The sequence below is a fragment of the Microcaecilia unicolor genome, chromosome 3, assembly GCF_901765095.1.
Source record: "Microcaecilia unicolor chromosome 3, aMicUni1.1, whole genome shotgun sequence".
NCBI classification, from domain to species: Eukaryota; Metazoa; Chordata; class Amphibia; order Gymnophiona; family Siphonopidae; genus Microcaecilia; species Microcaecilia unicolor.
Window position 1 is genome coordinate 280529560 of NC_044033.1, and position 21962 is coordinate 280551521.

The 21962-nt window shown below is 49.4% G+C and overlaps 1 protein-coding gene across 1 annotated transcript in view; it reads left to right on the forward strand.

Annotated features, from left to right (window-relative positions):
- TARBP1 (TAR (HIV-1) RNA binding protein 1) overlaps positions 1 to 21962 on the forward strand; it is a 919966-nt gene that overhangs the window by 327188 nt on the left and 570816 nt on the right. The window contains exon 10 of the mRNA XM_030198123.1: positions 18042 to 18183. Coding sequence (XP_030053983.1) covers positions 18042 to 18183 — 142 coding nt within the window. The remainder of the gene's footprint in view (positions 1 to 18041; positions 18184 to 21962) is intronic.

The following is a 21962-nucleotide window of genomic DNA, read 5'->3' on the forward strand; positions in this document are numbered from 1 at the left end:
CTTTCGTGGATCGATTTCAAGCTGCACGGCAGTGCGTTCCATAACTGTGTGCTCAGGTAGGTGAAGTTTGATGCATGCATTAATTTGTATTTCATTCCTTTGCAACTGGGGAAGTGCAGATCAAGGAATGTGCGCGATCTTTTGGCATTCTTAGGTGGTAGGTCTATTAGGTCAGACATGTAAGCTGGTGCGTCTCCATGGATAATTTTGTGAACTAGTGAACATATTTTGAACGTGATGCGTTCCTTAAGTGGGAGCCAATGTAATTTTTCTCGTAAGGGCTTTGCACTTTCAAATTTTGGTTTGCCAAATATGAGTCTAGCTGCAGTGTTCTGGGCTGTCTGAAGTTTCTTGATTATTTGTTCTTTGTTACCAGAGAAATGTCCTTTCTCTCTGAACTTCTCATCTTAGAGATCTGAACAGATATCTGGTCAAAGAAAAGTTCAGGATGATTTCCCTGGGCACCCGTCTTCCCCATAATTCAGGAAAATTATTGGCTATGATCTCTGGATTTGAAGGATGCTTACACCCATATTCAGATACATCAATCCACATGAGGTATCTCAGATTTTGCATAAGTAGACACCATTATCAGTATTGCATCTTGCCATTTGGCTTCTCTTCTGCTCCCAGAGTTTTCACAAAATGCCTTGCAGTAGTCAAAGCATTGCTATGCAGACTCGGGGTTCACGTGTTTCTGTACCTGGACCATTGGCTGTTGCACATCGACGGAGGGTGCTCAAAAGTACATGCAGCCAGGTTATTTGGGTGTTGAAGTCACTAGGGTTCATTAACTACCCCAAGTCGCATCTGATCCTGGTCCATTGATTGGAGTACATAGGAGTCCTCATTGCCATCACCTTGGAGGTTCTGAGTGGCCAGTAGGTCACAGCTTGGCAGATGTTGAGATTGTTAGGCCATATGGCCTCCACATGCATTTCACTCCCCTGGTATGCCTCTATTTGTGGGATGTCCAGTGGACTCTTGCTTGTAAGTGGTGTCAGGCCACAGGGAACTTTGTGAATGTTACCATGGTTTCCCCAGAGTTGTCTCAATCGCTTCTCTGGTGGATGTTTCGGTTCAGTTTGATTCTGGGTCTTCCTTTCCAAATACCTCTCCACACTAGAAGGTGTTGACCATGGCTGCATCCACTCTGGACTGGGGAGCCCATGTAGACCGGCTTCACACCCAGGGGACTTCGTCTGTTCTAGAAACCAAGCGGCAAATCAACCTTCTAGAGCTGAGGTCAATGTGGAACGCTCTAAAGGCTTTCAGAGATTGGCTCTTGATCCAAATTATACTAATTCAAACATCAGGTTGTGATGTACTATGTCACCAAGCAGAGGGGTACAGGATTCTACCCCTTGTGTTAGGAAGTAGTCGGGATGTGGCAGTGGGCCACCAGTCACGGCATGGTGCTCCAGGCCACATAACGTGACAGGGAAAGAACTGTCTGGCAGACCAGCTGAGCAGGATGTTGCAGCTGCATAAGTGGTCACTCAGCATGGGCATTGCCTGGAAGATCTTCCAAGAATAGGGCACTCTATCAGTGGATCTTTTTGCCACTCATCTCATCAGTAAAGTCCCTCAGCAGTGCTTCCAACTTGGGTCATATAGCAGACTAGTATTGGATGCCTTCCTCCTTGACTGGGTGGAGGAGCTTCTGTGTGCATATCATCCGGTAGGGAAGGCAACAGGGTCGTGGGACCATGATCCTCATTGCATCATACTGTCTGAGGCGGATCTGGTGCCCTCTTCTGGAGGAGTTGTCTGAAGAACTGAGGAGGCTGGACTGCTTTCCAGCCCTCATCACACAGAAAGAGGGGTCTCTTCTGCATCTCAGCCTTCAGTTCCTGGCCCTCATGGCCTGGATGTTGATAATGTAGAATTTGCTTCTTTGCAACTGCCTGAGGGTGTCTCCAGGATTCTACTGGCTTCCAGGACAGATTCCACCAAGATGTGCTATACTTTTAATTGGAGGAGTTTTGCTGTCTAGTGTGAGGGCAAGGCCCTACATCCTCAATCTTGACCTACACAAAATCTGCTTGAATACCTCCTACACCTCTTTTAGTCTGGTTTGAAGACAAGCTCTGTAAGGGTTCACATCAGTGCAATCAGAGTTTATCACGGCGTAGGGGTTAAGCCCCTCTCTGTTCATCCTCTAGTTGTTTGCTTCATGGGAGAGTTGCTATTAGCAGAGTTCCTTATCAGACCTCCAACTGTTTCATGGGACCTCAACGTCATCTTTACTGAGCCGATGAAAACTTTTTTTTTTTTGAGCCACCTGTCATCTGAAATTCCTGACCTGGACAGTTTTGTTTTTGGTGGCAGTCAATTCAGCTTGTAGAGTTAGTGAGCTTCAGGCCCTTGTATCTGATCCACCTTACATAAGTTTTCACTGTAACAGAGTAGTTCTTTGCATATATATATAAAATAAGCTCCTTCTGCAGGTGGTGTTGAAAGTGATTTCTTTGGTGCATCTGCATTAAAAAAAAAAATTAACATGGTTTTTTATTGAGGTATAAAACAGAATAATACAATAGAATGCATAGGCATAGCAGGGAAAGATTAATCTGCATTTTAATAATTTTATAGTTTTAGAGAAAGGGGAGGAGTCAAGATTGTGGCAGCAGAGTAGCAGAGCTCTCTGTGATCTTACCACTATGGTGAAGAAGAAAGGCAAAGTGAGGGTTTTTTCCTCTGAACCCTCTCTTCAGCTCTCCTCTGTTCGTGGAACTCTGTGCTCTCCAGCGCAAGGAGAAGGAGTTATACCAGCTGCCCTAACACCAGCAGCAGGAGGGTTGGTGTTGGTCTTTGGCTCAAAAATTTCTCTTACCCCAAAATTGCGATCTCCTCTGCCGTAGCCTGGTCATCTGAGCATTTGGGACATACCTGCAGACTTCCTCTGAGTTCCAGTGGCAGTTTCTGCTGAGAGAGGGGTTGCTCTGGAAGCCATCGTAAAGGTGCTTCGTTCACCTCTGGTTCAGCCTATCCAGGAAGGTGCGTTGAGAGGAACTGGCCTGCAGTGGATTCTGGGTCTGCATGAGTTGCCATGGAAGGCGGTTTGACTACAGCAGGATCACTGATTCAGATTCAGAGACCTTCAGTCTTCATGCTGGCAACAATTTGGAATGCAGGTTTGCCCTTTCTGGACAGTTTGCTTTAATGAATGGTAACATTCAAACTAATTCTATCAATATTGAATCTCTGCGGAAAGGTCTAGCTCACACTAATGTAGTGAACAGTTAAAAAAAAAAAAAAAAAAAAAACCCTCTCAAATACTGTCAGCTACTTTAATAAAGGAAAACTCGGCACTGAATAGAAGAATGGAGTTGTTAGAAAATTCAGTGAGGTTCTCAAATTTGCACTTGATAAATTTTCCGAAGTTTCTGTTGGTATCGACTAAGGACATGTTTCAGCGCTATTTAAAGGAAATTTTGTTGGTTCCTCAAGAATCTATGCTTCCAATAACTCGTATATACTACCTCCCTTTGGCTAAAAAGAACTGTGAGCAACTGGGTCCCGTTGTGGGCCTGACCCCGGATACTGATGTTGATGTCTTGAATGTTTCAGAATTATTGGAGACCTCAGATTCTGAATTTGGACAAATAGTGACCAGGTATACATATGAAGCAATGAGTTTATCTTGTTGGGCAGACTGCCATCATGTACTATGTTACAATCAGGGGCATAATCGAAAGATAAGGACGCCCATCTTCCGACACAAATCGGGAGATGGGCATCCTTCTGTCAGGGTCGCCCAAATCAGCATAATCGAAAGCCGATTTTGGGCGCCCTCAATTGCTTTCCGTCACGGGGACGACCAAAGTTCACAGGGGCATGTTGGCAGTGTACCGAAGGCGGGACGGGGGCGTGCTTAAGAGATGGGCATCCTTGGCTAATAATGGAAAAAAGAAGGGCATCCCTGACGAGCATTTGGCCGACCTTACTTGGTCCAATTTTTTTCACGACCAAGCCTCGAAAAGGTGCCCGAACTGACCAAATGACCACTGGAGGGAATCGGGTATGACCTCCCCTTACTCCCCAGTGGTCACCACCCCCCTCCCACCTAAAAAAAACCCCAAACATTAAAAAACATGTTTTTCCAGCCTCTATGCCAGTCTCAAATGTCATACCCAGCTTCATCATAGCAGTCTGCAGGTCCCTGGAGCAGTTTTTAGTGGGTGCACTGCACTTCAGGCAGGTGGACCCAGGCCCCCCCACCTGTTACACTTGTGGTGGTAAATGTGAGCCCTCCAAAACCCACCTGAAACCCACTGTACCCACATGTAGGTGCCCCCCTTCACCCCTTAGGGCTATGGTTGTGGTGTACAGTTGTAGGGAGTGGGGTTTGGGGGGGGGGGGGGGCTCAGCACCCAAGGTAAGGGAGCTATGCACCTGGGAGCAATTTGTGAAGTCCACTGCAGTGCCCCCTAGGGTGGGGTCCTGGCATGTGAGGGGAACCAGTGCACTACGAATGCTGGCTTCTCCCACGACCAAATGGCTTGTATTTGGTCATTTTTGAGATGGGCTTCCTCGGTTTCCATTATCGGCAAAAACCGAGGTCGACCATCTCTAAGGTCGACCTAAATGTTGAGATTTGGGCGTCACCGACCGTATTATCGAAACAAAAGATGGACTCCCATCTTGTTTCGATAATACGGGATGCCCTGCCGCTTCGCGGGGATGTCCTCATACATGGGCGCCCTTAGAGATGGGTGTCCCCGTTTGAAAATGCCCCTCTTTACCTACACGTGGAGGGGCATAATCGAACGCGAACGCCCATCTCCATGGGCGTCTATCTCCGAGAACGGGTACGTGAAGGGGTGGGACAAACTGTATTTTCAAAAAAAAATGGGCGTCCATCTTTTTTTCCGATAATACGGTTTGTACCGGGCAAATGCATCGGATTTGCCCTCTCCTCAACTCACTTCACTGGCTTCCGATCAGGTACCGCATACAGTTCAAGCTTCTCCTACTAACCTATAAATGCACTCAATCTGCAGCCCCTCACTACCTCTCTACCCTCATCTCCCCTTAAGCTTCTACCCGTAACCTCTGCTCACAGGACAAATCCCTCCTCTCAGTACCCTTCTCCACCACCGCCAACTCCAGACTCCGCCCTTTTTGCCTCGCCTCACCCTATGATTGGCATAAACTCCCTGAGCCCATACGCCAAGCCCCTTCCCTACCCATCTTCAAATCCTTGCTCAAAGCCCACCTCTTCAATGTCACTTTTGGCACCTAACCATTGTACCTCTATCCAGGAAATCTAGACTGCCTCAATCTTGATTGACTGCACTTTTTGTCCTTTAGATTGTAAGCTCCTTTGAGCAGGGACTGTCCTTTGTTAATTGTACAGCGCTGCGCAACCCTGGTAGCGCTTTAGAAATGTTAAATAGTAGTAGTAGTAATTTGTGCGGATCTGAGCTGGGCGGTTTCGTTTTTCAGCGATTATGGAAACTGAAGGCGCCCAGCTCGAAAACGAACAAATCCAGGGCATTAGGCCGTGGAAGGGGCCAGGATTCGTAGTGCACTGGTCCCCCTCACATGCCAGGACACCAACCAGGCACCCTAGGGGGCGCTTGTAAACAGTAAAAAAAAAACAGTAAAGTACCTCCCAAGTCCATAGCTCCCTTCCCTTGGGTGCTGAGCCCCCCAAATCCCCCTCAAAACCCACTGCCCACAACTCTATACCATTACCATAGCACTTATGGCTGAAAGGGGGCACCTAGATGTGGGTACAGTGGGTTTTGGGGGCGGTTTGGAGGGCTTCCATTTACCAGCATAAGTGTAAAAGGTAGAGGGGGGATGGGCCTGGGTCCACCTGGCTGAAGTCCACTGCACCCACTAACAACTGCTCCAGGGACCTGCATACTGCTGTGATGGAGCTGGGTATGACATTTGAGGCTGGCATACAGGCTGGAAAAAAAAAAGTTTTTAAAGTTGTTTTTTTTGGGTGGGAGGGGATTAGTGACCACTGGAGGAGTCAGGGGTGGTCATCCCCGATTCCCTCTGGTGGTCATCTGGTCATTTAGGGCACTTTTTTGGGATTTGTTCGTGAAAAAAAAAGGGTCCAAAAAAAGTGACCCAAATTGGCGCTAAAAACGTCTTTCTTTTTTTGATTATCGGCCGAGGACGCCCATCTCTCCTCGGCTGATAACCACGCCCCAGTCCCACCTTCACCACGCCTATGACATGCCCCCGTCAACTTTGGTCGTTTCTGCGACAGATTGCAGTTGAAGACGCCCAAAATCGGCTTTCGATTATACTGATTTGGCGCCCACGGGAGAAAGATGCCCATCTCCCGCTTTGTGTCGAAATATGGGCGTCTTTCTCTTTCGAAAATAAGCTGGATATTGTTTCACTGGCTTTATCATCTGATCTGGCATGGTCGTTGAAAATCTTTAAGAAAAGAGAGATTCCCTTTCTGGGTTTTCAAGTTAGAATTTTTCTTGATTTAACCACAGAAACTCAGAAAAATAAGAAGAATTTTCCCCTACTTAAGCCAGTGGTTCTTCAGTTAGGAGCTGTTTTTTCTGACGTATCCGTTGCAAATGTATTATTAAATGGAACTCAGTAAAATATGCTTTTTTTGAAATGTCGCAACTCTCTGCCTTTCCGAGTATCAAGAAACCCATTGCTAGTTCTCCAATTGGAGCTGATGTCCATGAAGCGCAGTAATTTATGTTCTCCGAGGACAAGCAGGCTGCTTGTTCTCACTGATGGGTGACGTCCACGGCAGCCCCTCCAATCGGAAACTTCACTAGCAAAGGCCTTTGCTAGTCCTCGTGCGCCGATGCGCACCGCGCAAGCGCGGCCGTCTTCCCGCCCGAACCGGCTCGTGTTCGTCAGTCTTCTTTTGTCCGCGCTCGGGATGGTCGTGTTTGCGCCGTTCGCTCCCCTTAAGTTGACCCTCGCGCGTCTTTTGGCTTTTCGCTAAGTAAAAAAAAAAAAAAAGGGATTTCGGAGAAAGACCTTTTCGGTCTTTTTCCCCTTCCCGTATTTCCAGTTTTTTGCCCCGTTAGGTTTTCTTTCGTTTTCGGGGTAGGCCTCTTTGAGGCCTCGGTTCGAGTTTTTTTCTCTCCCTCTTTTTGGTGCCTTTACCGCAATTACGAGTTTTGATTTCGCCGGCGTGATTTTTCCGCCCATGTCATCGAAGTCTCCCAGCGGCTTCAAGAAGTGCACCCAGTGCGCCCGGGTAATCTCGCTCACTGATGGGCACACGTCGTGTCTTCAGTGTCTGGGGGCTGGGCACCGCCCGCAGGCCTGTAATCTTTGCGCCCTTTTACAGAAAAGGACTCAGGTAGCGAAATTGGCCCAGTGGTACGTGTTGTTCTCGGGCTCTTCGTCGGCAACAGCACCGAGGGTATCGAGTGCATCGACGTCGACAGCGTCAAGACCTCCGACCTCGGCATCGACTGCATCGAGGCATCGACCCTCTGCATCGTCGGTACCGAGACATCGGAAGGCTGCATCGGCGTCGGTGGTACCGGGACCTCCACTAGTGCTGATGTCGTCGGACGGTGGTGCTTTGACCGGAGTGCAGGTGAGGGCTGTCCATTCCCCTGCTGGTGGCGGTGAGCCTTCGGGTGGGTCTCCCCCTACCCTGAGGGCTCCTGCGGTATAGACCCCCGAGACCGACCTTCTTCGGCCTCGGCCCCGAGGAAGCGACGGCTGGATTCTACGTCCTCGTCGGTACCGGGAAGTTCCGGTGACATGCTTCGTTTGAAAAAGTCAAAGAAGCATCGACACCGGTCTCCTTCCCGCATCGGTACCGAGAGCTCTGGGTCGCCGAGGGAGTCGGCACCCAGTAGGCATCGGCACCGGGAGGACCGCTCACCCTCTGTTCAGGAGGTGTCGATGCGCTCCACCTTGGACAGCCCGGAACAGCCTCCACGCCCGGAACAGACTCTGACCTCGACGCCTGCATCGGCTTATATGTCTTTCTCCACAGCCGCCCTGCACGAGAGTCTCCGGGCCGTTCTTCCAGAGATCCTGGGAGAGCTGTTGCGCCCTTCCCCTCCGGTACCGGGGGTGCTTGCGCCACCGGTACCGTCGAGTGAGGCGCCGGCTGGCCCCTTGCTCGGGGTGAGGTCTCCGACTTCGGTGCCACTTGTGGTACCGACTGCGGTCGCCTCCCAGGAGGGCTCCCCGACGACGTCGGCGGAGGGAGCTTCGCCGGTGCGGGCGAGGGAGTCTACCTCTCGACGCTCACACCGTGGCCGTGTTTCCACGGAGTCGAGCCAGGCACGGCTTCAGACACAGGTTCATGAAATTATGTCTGATACCGATGCTGAGGCCTCGTGGGAGGAGGAGGAGGACATCAGATATTTCTCTGACGAGGAGTCTGATGGCCTTCCTTCTGATCCCACTCCCTCTCCTGAAAGGCAGCTTTCTCCTCCCGAGAGTCTGTCTTTTGCGGCCTTTGTCCGGGAGATGTCTACGGCTAGGGTTACCATTTTGTGTCCTCTGAAAAAGAGGACACATGTCACGCCCCCGCCCCCGCCCCCGCCACGCCTCATGTCCCGCCCCCGCCACGCCCCATTCAGGTCCGGGTTCCGCCCCTATTCCCCCCCCCCCCGTCACATAGTCCCCTCCCCCCCATCACATACCCCCCCCTCACTTACTGGTGGTCTAGTAGAGTCTTCTCTTCGGGGCAGGAAAGAGCCCCCTCTTTCCTGCCCGGAGCGCTGCCTGCCCTTTCCTGCTGCATCCTCCTCGGTATGGCTGGGGATTCAAAATGGCCACCGAGAGTTGAAGCGGCCTCGCGAGAGTTCAACTCTCGGCGGCCATTTTGAATCCCCAGCCAGACCGAGAAAGATGATAGACAGGGGAGGCAGCGCTCCGGGCAGGAAAGAGGGGGCTCTTTCCTGCCCCGAAGACGTCACTAGACCACCAGGGAACATGGTAAGGAAGGGGAGGGGACGGGAGACCAGGTCACCAGACCCACGGCGCCGATCACACGCCCACCGCACGCACGCGCCTGCTCGCACCCGCGCCCACGTTTGTCCAGAAATCCGGACAAACGTGGGCGCGGGCAAAATCCGCCGGACGCCCCGGACATGCCCTCAAAAAGAGGACATGTCCGGGGAAATCCGGACGTATGGTAACCCTATCTACGGCCATCCCCTTCCCGGTGGTTGTGGAGGACGAGCCCAGGGCTGAAATGTTTGAGCTCCTGGACTATCCTTCTCCACCTAAGGAAGCGTCCACAGTACCCATGCATCATGTCCTAAAAAAGACGTTGCTGGCGAACTGGACCAAGCCTCTAAGTAATCCCAACATTCCCAAGAAGATCGAGTCCCAGTACCGGATCCATGGGGACCCAGAGCTGATGCGCACTCAGTTGCCTCACGACTCTGGTGTTGTGGATCTGGCTCTAAAGAAGGCTAAGAGTTCTAGGGAGCATGCTTCGGCGCCCCCGGGCAAAGACTCTAGAACCTTAGACTCCTTTGGGAGGAAGGCCTACCATTCTTCTATGCTCGTGGCCAAAATCCAGTCTTACCAGCTCTACACGAGCATACACATGCGGAACAATGTGCGGCAGTTGGCGGGCTTGGTGGACAAGCTCCCTCCTGAGCAAGCCAAGCCATTTTAGGAGGTGGTCAGGCAGCTGAAGTCGTGCAGAAAATTCCTGGCCAGAGGGGTATATGATACCTTTGATGTTGCGTCCAGGGCCGCTGCTGAAGGTGTGGTGATGCGCAGACTCTCATGGCTGCGTGCCTCCGACCTGGAGAATAGGATCCAGCAGCGGATTGCGGACTTGCCTTGCCAAGCGGACAATATTTTTGGAGAGAAAGTCGAACAGGTGGTAGAGCAGCTCCACCAGCGGGATACCGCTTTCGACAAGTTCTCCCGCCGGCAGCCTTCAGCTTCTACCTCCATAGGTAGACGTTTTTATGGGGGAAGGAAGACTGTTCCCTACTCTTCTGGTAAGCATAGGTACAATCCTCCTTCTCGACATCCTGCGGCCCAGGCTAAGCCCCAGCGCGCTCGCTCTCGTCAGCAGCGTGCGCCTCAGCAAGGCCCCTCGGCTCCCCAGCAAAAGCAAGGGCGAGCTTTTGACTGGCTCCAGCAGAGCATAGCCGACATCAACGTGTCAGTGTCGGGCTATCTGCCGGTCGGGGGGAGGTTGAAAGTTTTTCACCAAAGGTGGCCTATCATAACCTCCGACCAGTGGGTTCTCCAAATAGTCCGGCAAGGATACACCCTCAATTTGGCCTCCAAACCTCCAAATTGCCCACTGGGAGCTCAGTCTTACAGCTTCCAGCACAAGCAGTTACTTGCAGAGGAACTCTCCGCCCTTCTCAGCGCCAATGCGGTCGAGCCCGTGCCATCCGGGCAAGAAGGGCTGGGATTCTATTCCAGGTACTTCCTTGTGGAAAAGAAAACAGGGGGGATGCGTCCCATCCTAGACCTAAGGGCCCTGAACAAATATCTGGTCAAGGAAAAGTTCAGGACGCTTTCCCTGGGCACCCTTCTTCCCATGTTTCAGGAAAACGACTGGCTATGCTCTCTGGACGTGAAGGACGCCTACACGCACATCCCAATACTGCCAGCTCACAGACAGTATCTGCGATTTCAGCTGGGCACACGTCACTTCCAGTACTGTGTGCTACCCTTTGGGCTCGCCTCTGCGCCCGGAGTGTTCACGAAGTGCTTGGCTGTAGTAGCAGCGGCGCTTCGCAGGCTGGGAGTGCACGTGTTCCCCTATCTCGACGATTGGCTGGTAAAGAACACATCCGAGGCAGGAGCTCTGCAGTCCATGCAGATGACTATTCGCCTCCTGGAGCTACTGGGGTTTGTGATAAATTATCCAAAGTCCCATCTTCTCCCAGTGTAGAGACTCGAATTCATAGGAGCTCTGCTGGACTCTCGGACGGCTCGTGCCTATCTCCCAGAGGCGAGAGCCACCAACGTGTTGTCCCTCGTCTCGCGGGTGCGAGCGTCCCAGCAGATCACAGCTCGGCAGATGTTGAGATTGTTGGGCCACATTGCCTTCACAGTTCATGTGACTCCCATGGCCCGCCTTCACATGCGATCTGCTCAATGGACCCTAGCTTCCCAGTGATTTCAGGCTGCTGGGGTCTAGAAGACGTGATCCACCTGTCCACGAGTTTTCTCAAATCCCTGTATTGGTGGACGATTTGGTCCAATTTGACTCTGGGACGCCCTTTCCAAATTCCTCAGCCACAAAAAGTGCTGACTACGGATGCGTCTCTCCTGGGGTGGGGGGCTCATGTCGATGGGCTTCACACCCAGGGAAGCTGGTCCCTCCAGGAACGCGATCTGCAGATTAATCTCCTGGAGTTACGAGCGGTCTGGAACGCTCTGAAGGCTTTCAGAGATCGGCTGTCCCACCAAATTATCCAAATTCAGACAGACAACCAGGTTGCCATGTATTACATCAACAAGCAGGGGGTCACCGGATCTCGCCCCCTGTGTCAGGAAGCCGTCAGCATGTGGCTCTGGGCTCGCCGTCACGGCATGGTGCTCCAAGCCACTTATGTGGCAGGCGTAAACAACAGTCTGGCCGACAGGTTGAGCAGGATTATGCAACCTCACGAGTGGTCGCTCAATTCCCGAGTAGTGCGCCAGATCTTCCAGGTGTGGGGCACCCACTTGGTAGATCTCTTTGCATCTCGAGCCAACCACAAGGTCCCTCAGTTCTGTTCCAGACTTCAGGCCCCCGGCAGACTGGCATCGGATGCCTTCCTCCTGGACTGGGGGGAAGGTCTGCTGTATGCTTATCCTCCCATACCTCTGGTGGGGAAGACTTTGTTGAAACTCAAGCAAGACCGAGGCACCATGATTCTGATCGCTCCCTTTTGGCCGCGTCAGATCTGGTTCCCTCTTCTTCTGGAGTTGTCCTCCGAAGAACCGTGGAGATTGGAGTGTTTTCCGACCCTCATCACACAGGACGAAAGGGCGCTTCTGCATCCCAACCTCCAGTCTCTGGCTCTCACGGCCTGGATGTTGAGAGCGTAGACTTTGCCTCTTTGGGTCTGTAGGAGGGTGTCTCCCGCATCTTGCTTGCTTCCAGGAAAGATTCCACTAAGAGGAGTTACTTCTTTCTATGGAGGAGGTTTGCCGTCTGGTGTGACAGCAAGGCCCTAGATCCTCGCTCTTGTCCTACACAGACCCTGCTTGAATACCTTCTGCACTTGTCTGAGTCTGGTCTCAAGACCAACTCTGTAAGGGATCACCTTAGCGCAATCAGTGCATACCATTACCGTGTGGAAGGTAAGCCGATCTCAGGACAGCCTTTAGTTGTTCGCTTCATGAGAGGTTTGCTTTTGTCAAAGCCCCCCGTCAAACCTCCTACAGTGTCATGGGATCTCAATGTCGTTCTCACCCAGCTGATGAAACCTCCTTTTGAGCCACTGAACTCCTGCCATCTGAAGTACTTGACCTGGAAGGTCATTTTCTTAGTGGCAGTTTCTTCAGCTCGTAGAGTCAGTGAGCTTCAGGCCCTGGTAGCCCAGGCCCCTTACACGAAATTTCATCATAACAGAGTAGTCCTCCGCACTCACCCTAAGTTCTTGCCAAAGGTTGTGTCGGAGTTCCATCTGAACCAGTCAGTTGTCTTGCCAACATTCTTTCCCTGTCCTCATTCCTGCCCTGCTGAACGTCAGCTGCACACATTGGACTGCAAAAGAGCATTGGCCTTCTATCTGGAGCGGACACAGCCCAACAGACAGTCCGCCCAATTGTTTGTTTCTTTTGATCCCAACAGGAGGGGAGTGGCTGTGGGGAAACGCACCATATCCAATTGGCTAGCAGATTGCATTTCCTTCACTTACGCCCAGGCTGGGCTGGCTCTTGAGGGTCATGTCACGGATCACAATGTCAGAGCCATGGCTGCGTCAGTGGCCCACTTGAAGTCAGCCACTATTGAAGAGATCTGCAAAGCTGCGACGTGGTCATCTGTCCACACATTCACATCTCATTACTGCCTGCAGCAGGATACCCGACGCGACAGTCGGTTCGGGCAGTCAGTGCTTCAGAATCTGTTTGGGGTTTAGAATCCAACTCCACCCCCCTAGGCCCATGTTTATTCTGTTCGAGGCTACACTCTCAGTTAGTTGGATAAATTGTTAGGTCAATCTCAGTTATGTCCTCGCCGTTGCGAGGCCCAATTGACCATGTTTGTTGTTTTGAGTGAGCCTGGGGGCTAGGGATACCCCATCAGTGAGAACAAGCAGCCTGCTTGTCCTCGGAGAAAGCGAATGCTACATACCTGTAGAAGGTGTTCTCCGAGGACAGCAGGCTGATTGTTCTCACAAACCCGCCCGCCTCCCCTTTGGAGTTGTGTCTTCCCTTGTCTTTGTCTTGCTACATATGAGACTGACGAACACGAGCCGGTTCGGGCGGGAAGACGGCCGCGCATGGGCGCGCGAGGACTAGCAAAGGCCTTTGCTAGTGAAGTTTCCGATTGGAGGGGACTGCCTTGGACATCACCCATCAGTGAGAACAATCAGCCTGCTGTCCTCGGAGAATACCTTCTACAGGTATGTAGCATTCGCTTTTCGCTGGGTGGGGGCTACTTTGCTTCTGTCTTTTTGCATAGATTTCCGAGTTAGGATTGTGACATAGTTCTTAATTTCCTTTTCAATTTCACTTGTTCTCATGTTGTCGTGGACTTTATTTAAATATTCTTTTCGCAAGTTTATTTATTTATTTGTTACATTTGTGTCCCACCTTTTCTCACTTATGAGTAGGCTCAAAGTGGCTTACATAGTTCCGGAGATGTGGTTACAGACTCCGGTGTGAACAAATACAGTAAAGAAATATCAGTAAATAGGTTGGGGTGGTTCATCTCAATCAAAATGCTAGGGAGTGATCATGTGTCAGGGTTGAGTACTGTCCATTTCCTGATTAAATTGCCATATTACATTTTTCAGTATTTATGTCAGATCTGTGGGGTATGCCTTCTTGAAAAGGTGAGTCTTTAGTTTTTTCGGAATTCAAGATGATTATTCATGATTAAAAGTAGCTGTTTAAGCTTATACCTTAATATGATATTTCTGTATTTCTTTCTAAGTGTTTGAGCCTTGGAATGTAGTTTTTAAATTTCAATAAATATAAAATAAAAAAAATAATTTTATAGTTTTAGGAGATTTTAATGCACATTTTGATGAACTGGCTTATTGTAGGACTGCTTTTCATGGTAATTTTTTATGCTTAGCAAACTTGAACCAAATTGTTGAAGTGGCTACTCACAGTGGGGGACATTTACTGGACCCTGTTTTTATTTCTGGCTGTCATAAAGGACTGGTGCATGGTGTCTTACTGTGAACAGATCACTTCGGTGTGATTTTTAAGGTGGTGTTATCAGCATGGGAAAGTACGTGGAAGGTTTTGGAAGAATTGGCTCTGGTGAAGGAGGTTATAGTTTGGGAAGGTAATTATAATAATTGGTGCAATCAAGGTGTAATTAAACTCTGGAATTCATTGCCAGACAATGTGGTAACTGCAGTTAACTTAGCAGGATTAATAAAAATTTTGAATAATTTCTTAAAAGAAAAGTCCATAACTCATTATTAAGATGGACTTTGGAAAATCCATTACTTATTTCTAGGATAAACAGCATAAAATCTGTTTTACCTTCAGTCTGTCCTAGTTTGGCAGAGCTTATGTTTTTATGTTCTTACCTTAATCAGTCAACCGTCCTGCCACCATTTTTACCAAAACCTCATACCCATCTTGGCGAGAACATGCTGATCACCTTGGATTTCAAGGACTAAAGCCCACTGACAGTCCACCCAGCTTTTTGATTCTTTTGACCCAAATAGGATTGGAGCAGCCATTGGTAATCACACATTATCCAGTTGGTTAGCAGACTGCATCTCCTTCACTTATGCCTAGGCTGGGCTAACTTGAGGGTCGTGTCACGTTTCATAATGTCAGAGCCATGGCTGTGTCCGTAGCTGACTTGAGATCAGCCTCCATTGAGATTTGCAAAGCTGCAACATAGTCATCAGTCCACACATTCAAATCACTTTACTGCCTTGAGCAGCACACTTATTTTTTGGAGTCGCTCCTAGGCCTTTTGTTTTATTCTGTTCCAGGCAGTGCTTTTTTTTATGAAAAAAGGTACCGGTACTCATCATGGGCGGTGTCACCATCTATGGCTCTCCTATGGTAGCCACACCCCTTATACCAGCCATGGCACATATAAACTGGCATCATTGGAAATACTATACCAGTACAGGAGAAAAAAATAACTTGTGATTTTTTTTTTCATTATAAATAATTTTTGTAAGCTGTTACAGCTTCAGTATACCCAGTGCAAAATAAGACAGTAGATGTAAATTTTCAAATTAGACATATTCTGAACACTAAAATGAAAATAAAATGATTTTTTCTACCTTTGTTGTCTGGTGACTTTGTTTTTTTGGTCATGTTGGTCCCAGTCTCTGATTCTGCTGCTATCTGTTCTCTTAACTCCGTTTCCAGGGCTTCCTTTCCATTTATTTCTTTACTTTTCTCCTTTCTTTTTCATTTCTTGCCCTACATCCATAAGTAAAAGCTGGGTCTTTTGTGGAATTGACTGGAGGAGGTATAACGTGGATCCCTTTTACCTATTTTCTTCATCCATGTGCAGTTTTTCTCCTCTCTTCCCTTTCCCTCATTTCCATCCATGTGCATGTTCTTCTTTTCTATTTCCTTCCCTCCATCCATGTCCAGCATTTCTTCTCTCTCACATCCCTTGTGTCCATGTCCAGCATTTCTCTCCTCCATCCATTACTAGTATTTCTCCTCTCTCACATCCCTTGTGTCCATGTCCAGCATTTCTCTCCTCCCCTCCATCCATGTCCAGCATTTCTCCTCTGTCTTCCCTCCCCTGTATCCATATCCATCAATAATTCTCTCTCCCCTCTCCTTCATCCAAGTCCAGCATTTCTTCTCTCTCCCCTATCCACCCATCCATCCATCCATGTTCAGCAATTCTCCTCTCTCCCTTGCTGTCCTCTTCATCTGTGTCCTTCCCTCCATCCATCCATGTCCAGCAATTATCCTCTCTCTCCTGTTCTTCTCTATCCATTTCCAGCATTTCTCCTCTCCTGTTCTTCTCTCCATCCATTTCCAGCATTTCTCCTCTCCTGTTCTTCTCTCCATCCATTTCCAGCATTTCTCCTCTCTCCCCTGACATCCCTTCCCATCCATGTCCAGCGATTCTCCTCTCTCCCCTGACATCCCTTCCCATCCATGCCCAGCAATTCTCATTCCCCTATCCTCCCCTGCTATCTATGTCCAGCGATTCTCCCTCCCCCCCCTGCCCATCCTCCTCCCGCTGCCTGCTTGAGAGTCTGGGCCCCCAGAATGAGCCAGTACAGGGCCTGGCACAAGCACTAACGAGGCTTTGCGCCAATGCCACGCGCTCGGGAAGATCCTGCTAGTTCCACCCTCTCTGACATGTCACGTATGTGTCAGAGGGGTGGTACCAACAGGACCTCCACGAGCAGATAGGCTCGAAGGCTGAGTGTTCTGGTTCCAGCTGGGTCTTGACTGATTGATCGAAGAGCCAGACTCTCAAGTGAGGAAACAGGAGCAATGAGAAGGGGACTCGGGAGTTGTACTGGCACAAAAAAAACAACACTGGTTCCAGGCTGCTCCTACACAAGTTTATTTTCGAGTTCAGGTTGATTGATGTCTACTTGGCCATTACCATTGCAAGACCCTATTATCTGTTGTTTGTTTTTGGTGGGCCTGATAGCTAGGGATGCTCATATTTGAGAAATATTGTTCTCCTTATCCTTGGAGAAAGCAAAATTACTCACTTGTAGCAGGTTTCTCCTAGAACAGCAGGGCATGTATTCTTACATACCCTCCCTGCTCCCTACTACTACTACTACTACTTAGCATTTCTATAGCGCTGCCAGGGTTACGCAGCGCTGTACAAGTTTCACATGGGGAAGGACAGTCCCTGCTCAGGAGAGCTTACAATCGAAAGGTTACAAACTATGTAGTCAGTGTAGGTAGCTTACAATCTAAAGGTTATAACTAAATAGCTTACAATCTAGAGGTTACAAACTAAGTAGTCAGTGAAGGTAACATGAATGGGGAAGGTGGTTAGGCGCCAAAGGCAAGGGAGAAGAGATGGGCTTTGAGTAAGGACTTGAAGATGGGCAGGGAGGGCGCATGGCGTATGGGCTCGGGAAGTCTGTTCCAGGCATAAGGTGATGCGAGGCAGAAGGGGCGGAGTCTGGAGTTAGCGGTGGTAGAGAAGGGTACAGATAGGAGTGATTTGTCCTGAGAGCGGAGGTTACGAGTGGGAACATACGGGGAGAGGAGGGCAGAGAGGTAGTGGGGGGCTGCAGATTGAGTGTACTTGAAGGTCAATAGGAGAAGCTTGAACTGTATACGGTAGCGGATTGGGAGCCAGTGAAGCGACTTGAGGAGAGGGGTGATCAGTTGTGTTCCTTTAGCTATGTCATTGTACTGCTGGTCCTACGCACTCATGCTGGGTAGGTTGGCACTTGTGCATGTGTGATAGAATGCTGCCGAAGGCCTCTTAAAGATATAGTACAGTGGGTAGCGTCTGTACCAGGGCTTTGTTGGATGATGTCATCCATAGAGTAACTTTGCTTTTCATCTGCCTATTTTACACCTATTTTATGAAGTTAGATATGTGCCTACTTGATTTTATAAAATACTAGTGTAGGCATGAAAGAACATGTGCTCATGTAGGCACAAGCACTTATATCAGTTCAAGGTCTGGTGTAATTGTTGGCATGTACTTTCCACAAGTATGTAGTTAAATTGAGTAGTTTTATAGTAACAAACTCCACCCCATGCATGCCTACAGTGAAAGTACACACCATGAAACTTACGTACATAATTTCATGGTAATTGGTGGTTTTTTAAGTGGCTAAAATACCAGTATTAACATACATTCGTAACGGCCTAAAACTAGGTAATCCCATAAAAAAGAACCCTCTAAATATATATGTCCATTTGAGTATCAGTCTGCTAGTCTTCAGTACTAAAGGAAAATGTATTGTTATAAATAATAATCATGTATTATTTTTCAGCTTTGTGACTGGTTACACATGAATGATGCCTGCTTCAAAAATTCCTTAATTTGTGACCATAGTACACATCAAGGCAGGTCTTCATTGAGCATTTATGTGCAGAATTTGGTGAAAGCGTACCTGAAAGCACCAATTTCAAAAGGTAAATTTGAATCTATTAAAATGACCAATTGATCATACTGTTGCATAGTTATTAAATAATCTGTCTTATGGAACTGCCACACCTAAGTGATGAAAAATCAGCGGTTTCAACAGGAAAGAGGGAATCCAAAGCACAATTGCAAATCAGTTTGGCAAGTTTTGCCAGACGAACAGTTGAAATCTCTTGATGCACCAATATTTTTTTATCCAGCCTAAATGAGTATGTGGTGATTTCTGTCCTGTAAATGTGCAGAGCGAACCTACAGTACTTTGTATTTTATGCCTTTGCACTTAGGGAAGTGGAGATTGAGAAAAGTTACGCAGCGCTGTACAAATTAACAAAGAAGGACGGTCCCTGCTCAAAGGAGCTTACAATCTAAATAACGAAATGTCAAGTTGGGGCAGTCTAGGTTTCCTGAGTAGAGGTGTAGTGGTTAGGTGCCGAAGGCAACATTGAAGAGGTGGGCTTTAAGCAGTGATTTGAAGATGGGCAGGGAGGGGGCCTGGTGTATGGGCTCGGGGAGTTTGTTCCACGCATGGGGTGAGGCGAGGCAGAAAGGGCGGAGCCTGGAGTTGGCGGTGGTGGAGAAGGGTACTGAAAGGAGGGATTTGTCTTGAGAGCGGAGGTTACGGGTAGGAACGTAAGGGGAGATGAGGGTTGAGAGGTAAGGAGGGGCTGCAGATCGAGTGCATTTGTAGGTTAGTAGCAGAAGCTTGAACTGTATGCGGTACCTGATCGGAAGCCAATGAAGTGACTTGAGGAGAGGGGTGATATTTATTTATTTATTTTATTGCATTTGTATCCCACATTTTCCCACCTTTTTGCGGGCTCAGTGTGGCTTACAATAAGATATGAATAATAGAAATACATTTGTTACAACTTGGTTATGGAATACATTGTGCAGAGTTGTGTGAGACATTCGGATATCGTTAGGAATATAACAATGGGACATCAACATAGAAACATAGGAAGGAGACAGTGGGACAATGGATTGCGGGATGAGGGATCGGAAGTGGATGTATGTTGCATTGATGAACAGTGAGTATGGACTCTATGTGTTTTGGTTCTTTCCGTAAATTTGTTCAAACAGGTGAGTCTTTAGTAGTGTATCGGTTCAGGCGGAAGATAAGACGTGCAGCAGAGTTCTGAACGGACTGAAGGGGGGGGATAGGTGGCTAAGTGGGAGACCAGTGAGGAGTAGGTTGCAGTAGTCAAGGTGAGAGGTAATGAGAGAGTGGATGAGAGTTCGGGTGGTGTGCTCAGAGAGGAAAGGGTGAATTTTGCTAATGTTATAGAGGAAGAAGCGACAGGTCTTGGCTATCTGCTGGGTATGCACAGAGAAGGAGTGGGAGGAGTCGAAGATGACACCGAGGTTGCGGGCAGATGAGATGGGGACGATGAGGGTGTTATCAACCAGATAGAGAGTGGAGGTAGAGGAGAAGTGGGTTTGGGTGGGAAGACAAGAAGTTCGGTCTTGGCCATGTTCAGTTTCAGGTGGCAGTTGGACATCCAGGCAGCAATGTCGGATAAGCAGGCCGATACTTTGGCCTGGGTTTCCGCAGTGATGTCTGGTGTGGAGAGATAAAGCTGGGTGTCGTCAGCATAAAGATGATAGTGGAAGCCATGAGACGAGATCAGGGAGCCCAGGGAAGAGGTGTAGATTGAGAAAAGAAGGGGTCCAAGGACAGAACCCTGAGGGACTCCAACAGAGAGCGGGATAGGGGTGGAGGAAGAACCATGAGAGTGTACTCTGAAGGTATGATGGGAGAAATAAGAGGAGAACCAGGAGAGGACAGAGCCCTGGAACCCAAAAGAGGACAGTGTGTCGAGAAGTAAGTTGTGATTGACAGTGTCAAAAGCAGCGGATAGGTCAAGGAGAATGAGGATGGAGTAATGACCTTTGGATTTGGCGAGGAACAGGTCATTGCAGACTTTGGATAATGCCGTTTCTGTCGAGTGTAGTGGGCGAAAGCCAGATTGAAGCGGATCGAGGATGGCATGAGAGGCGAGAAAATCAAGGCAACGGCTGTGAACGGCGCGTTCAAGTATTTTGGAGAGGAAGGGTAGGAGGGAAATGGGGCGGTAGTTGGAGGGACAGGTAGGATCAAGTGAAGGTTTTTTGAGGAGAGGTGCGACTACAGCATGCTTGAAGGTGTCAGGGACAGTTGCAGTGGAGAGAGAGAGGCTGAGGATATGACAGATGGGGGGGGGGGGGGGTGACAGGAGAGATGGTGTTAAGTAAGTTAGTGGGGATGGGGTCTGAGGAACAGGTGGTACATTTCGAGGAGGAGAGAAGATGGGCGGTTTCCTCTTCAGTGATATCAGGAAAAGAGGAGAAGGAGGCCTGGGTTGGTTGGTTGAGGGAGTGGGTGATAGGATGAAGAGTAGAAGGTTTAGTGGTGAATTCGAGGTTGATCTTCTGGACCTTGTCGCGGAAGTAGTCAGCTAGTGATTGAGGAGGGGGGGGGGGGGGGGTGGGAGCGGAGGGCACTTTGAGGAGGGAGTTGAGGGTGGGGAAGAGACGACGAGGGTTAGAGCTAAGGGAATTAGTCAATTGGGTGTAATAGTCCTGTTTGGCGAGGAATAGGGAGGACTGGAAGGAGGATAGCATGAATTTGAAATCAGTATGGGTGCGAGATTTCCTCCATAGGCGTTCAGCCGATCGGGTGCAGGAGCGAAGGTAATGGGTGCAAGGATTAAGCCAGGGCTGGGGATTAGTGCGCCTTGTGGGACGGGAAACGGACGGTGCAAGGGTGTCTAGGGCAGAGGAGAGAGTGGCATTGTAAGTGGAAACAGCCTTGTCGACAGACTCGGAGGACATGATGGACGAGAGGAGATCAGAGATACTAGAGGATAAGGTGGGGGGGTCAACATCCTGGAGATTCATGGAGGTAGTGGTTAGTGTTGGGTGGGACTGAGGGGGAGAGTGATGAAGTGTGAATGTGATCAGGTGATGGTCAGAAATGGGAAGAGCAGAGGCGCAGAAATTGGAGGGCGAGCAGGTAGAAGAGAGGACGAGATCAAGACAGTGACCAGATTTGTGAGTAGGGGTGGAGGAGGTTAGAGTGAGGAATTGAGAAGCGTATGAGTCGGATGGGTTATCAGTGTGTATGTTGAAGTCACCAAGAATGAGGGATGGGGATGAGGGCTGAAGAAAAACGGAGAGCCAGGCATCGAAGTCGGTAAAGAAGGAAGGGAGGGACTTATCAGGGGGGCGGTAAATGACTGCAACTCGGAGTGGCAGCGGGTAGAATAGACGGATGGAATGGACTTCAAAGGATGAGAAGCAGTGAGACTGTGGTAGGAGGAGGGGTTGAAAACTGCAGGAGGGCGAAAGTAGTAGGCCAATGCTGCCACCGCGGCTTACTGGGTGGGGCGAATGGGAGAAAAGATAGCCTCCATGGCATAGGGCCGCGACTGAGGCAGAGTGGCCGGGGTGAGCCAGGTTTCGGTTAGGGCGAGCAGTTGAAGGGAATGGGAGATGAATAGATCATGGGTGAAGGTAAGTTTGTTGCAGATTGAGCGGGCATTCCACAGGGCACACGAGAAGGGGAGGGAGGAAGGGGGTGGAGGGGAATGGAGATGAGATTGGAGATATCGCGGGAACGTTTGCATAGATGAGACGAGGACGTGTGGTTGACCTGGGTTGGGATTGATGTCTCCCGCGGATAGCAGGAGAAGGAGCAAGAGAGAGCAGAGAAGGGTGGGGGAGGTAGGACGATGAAGGCGACGAAGACGGGATGCGCTTAGGAGGAATGGGGAAGGGTTCATGGCAGGAA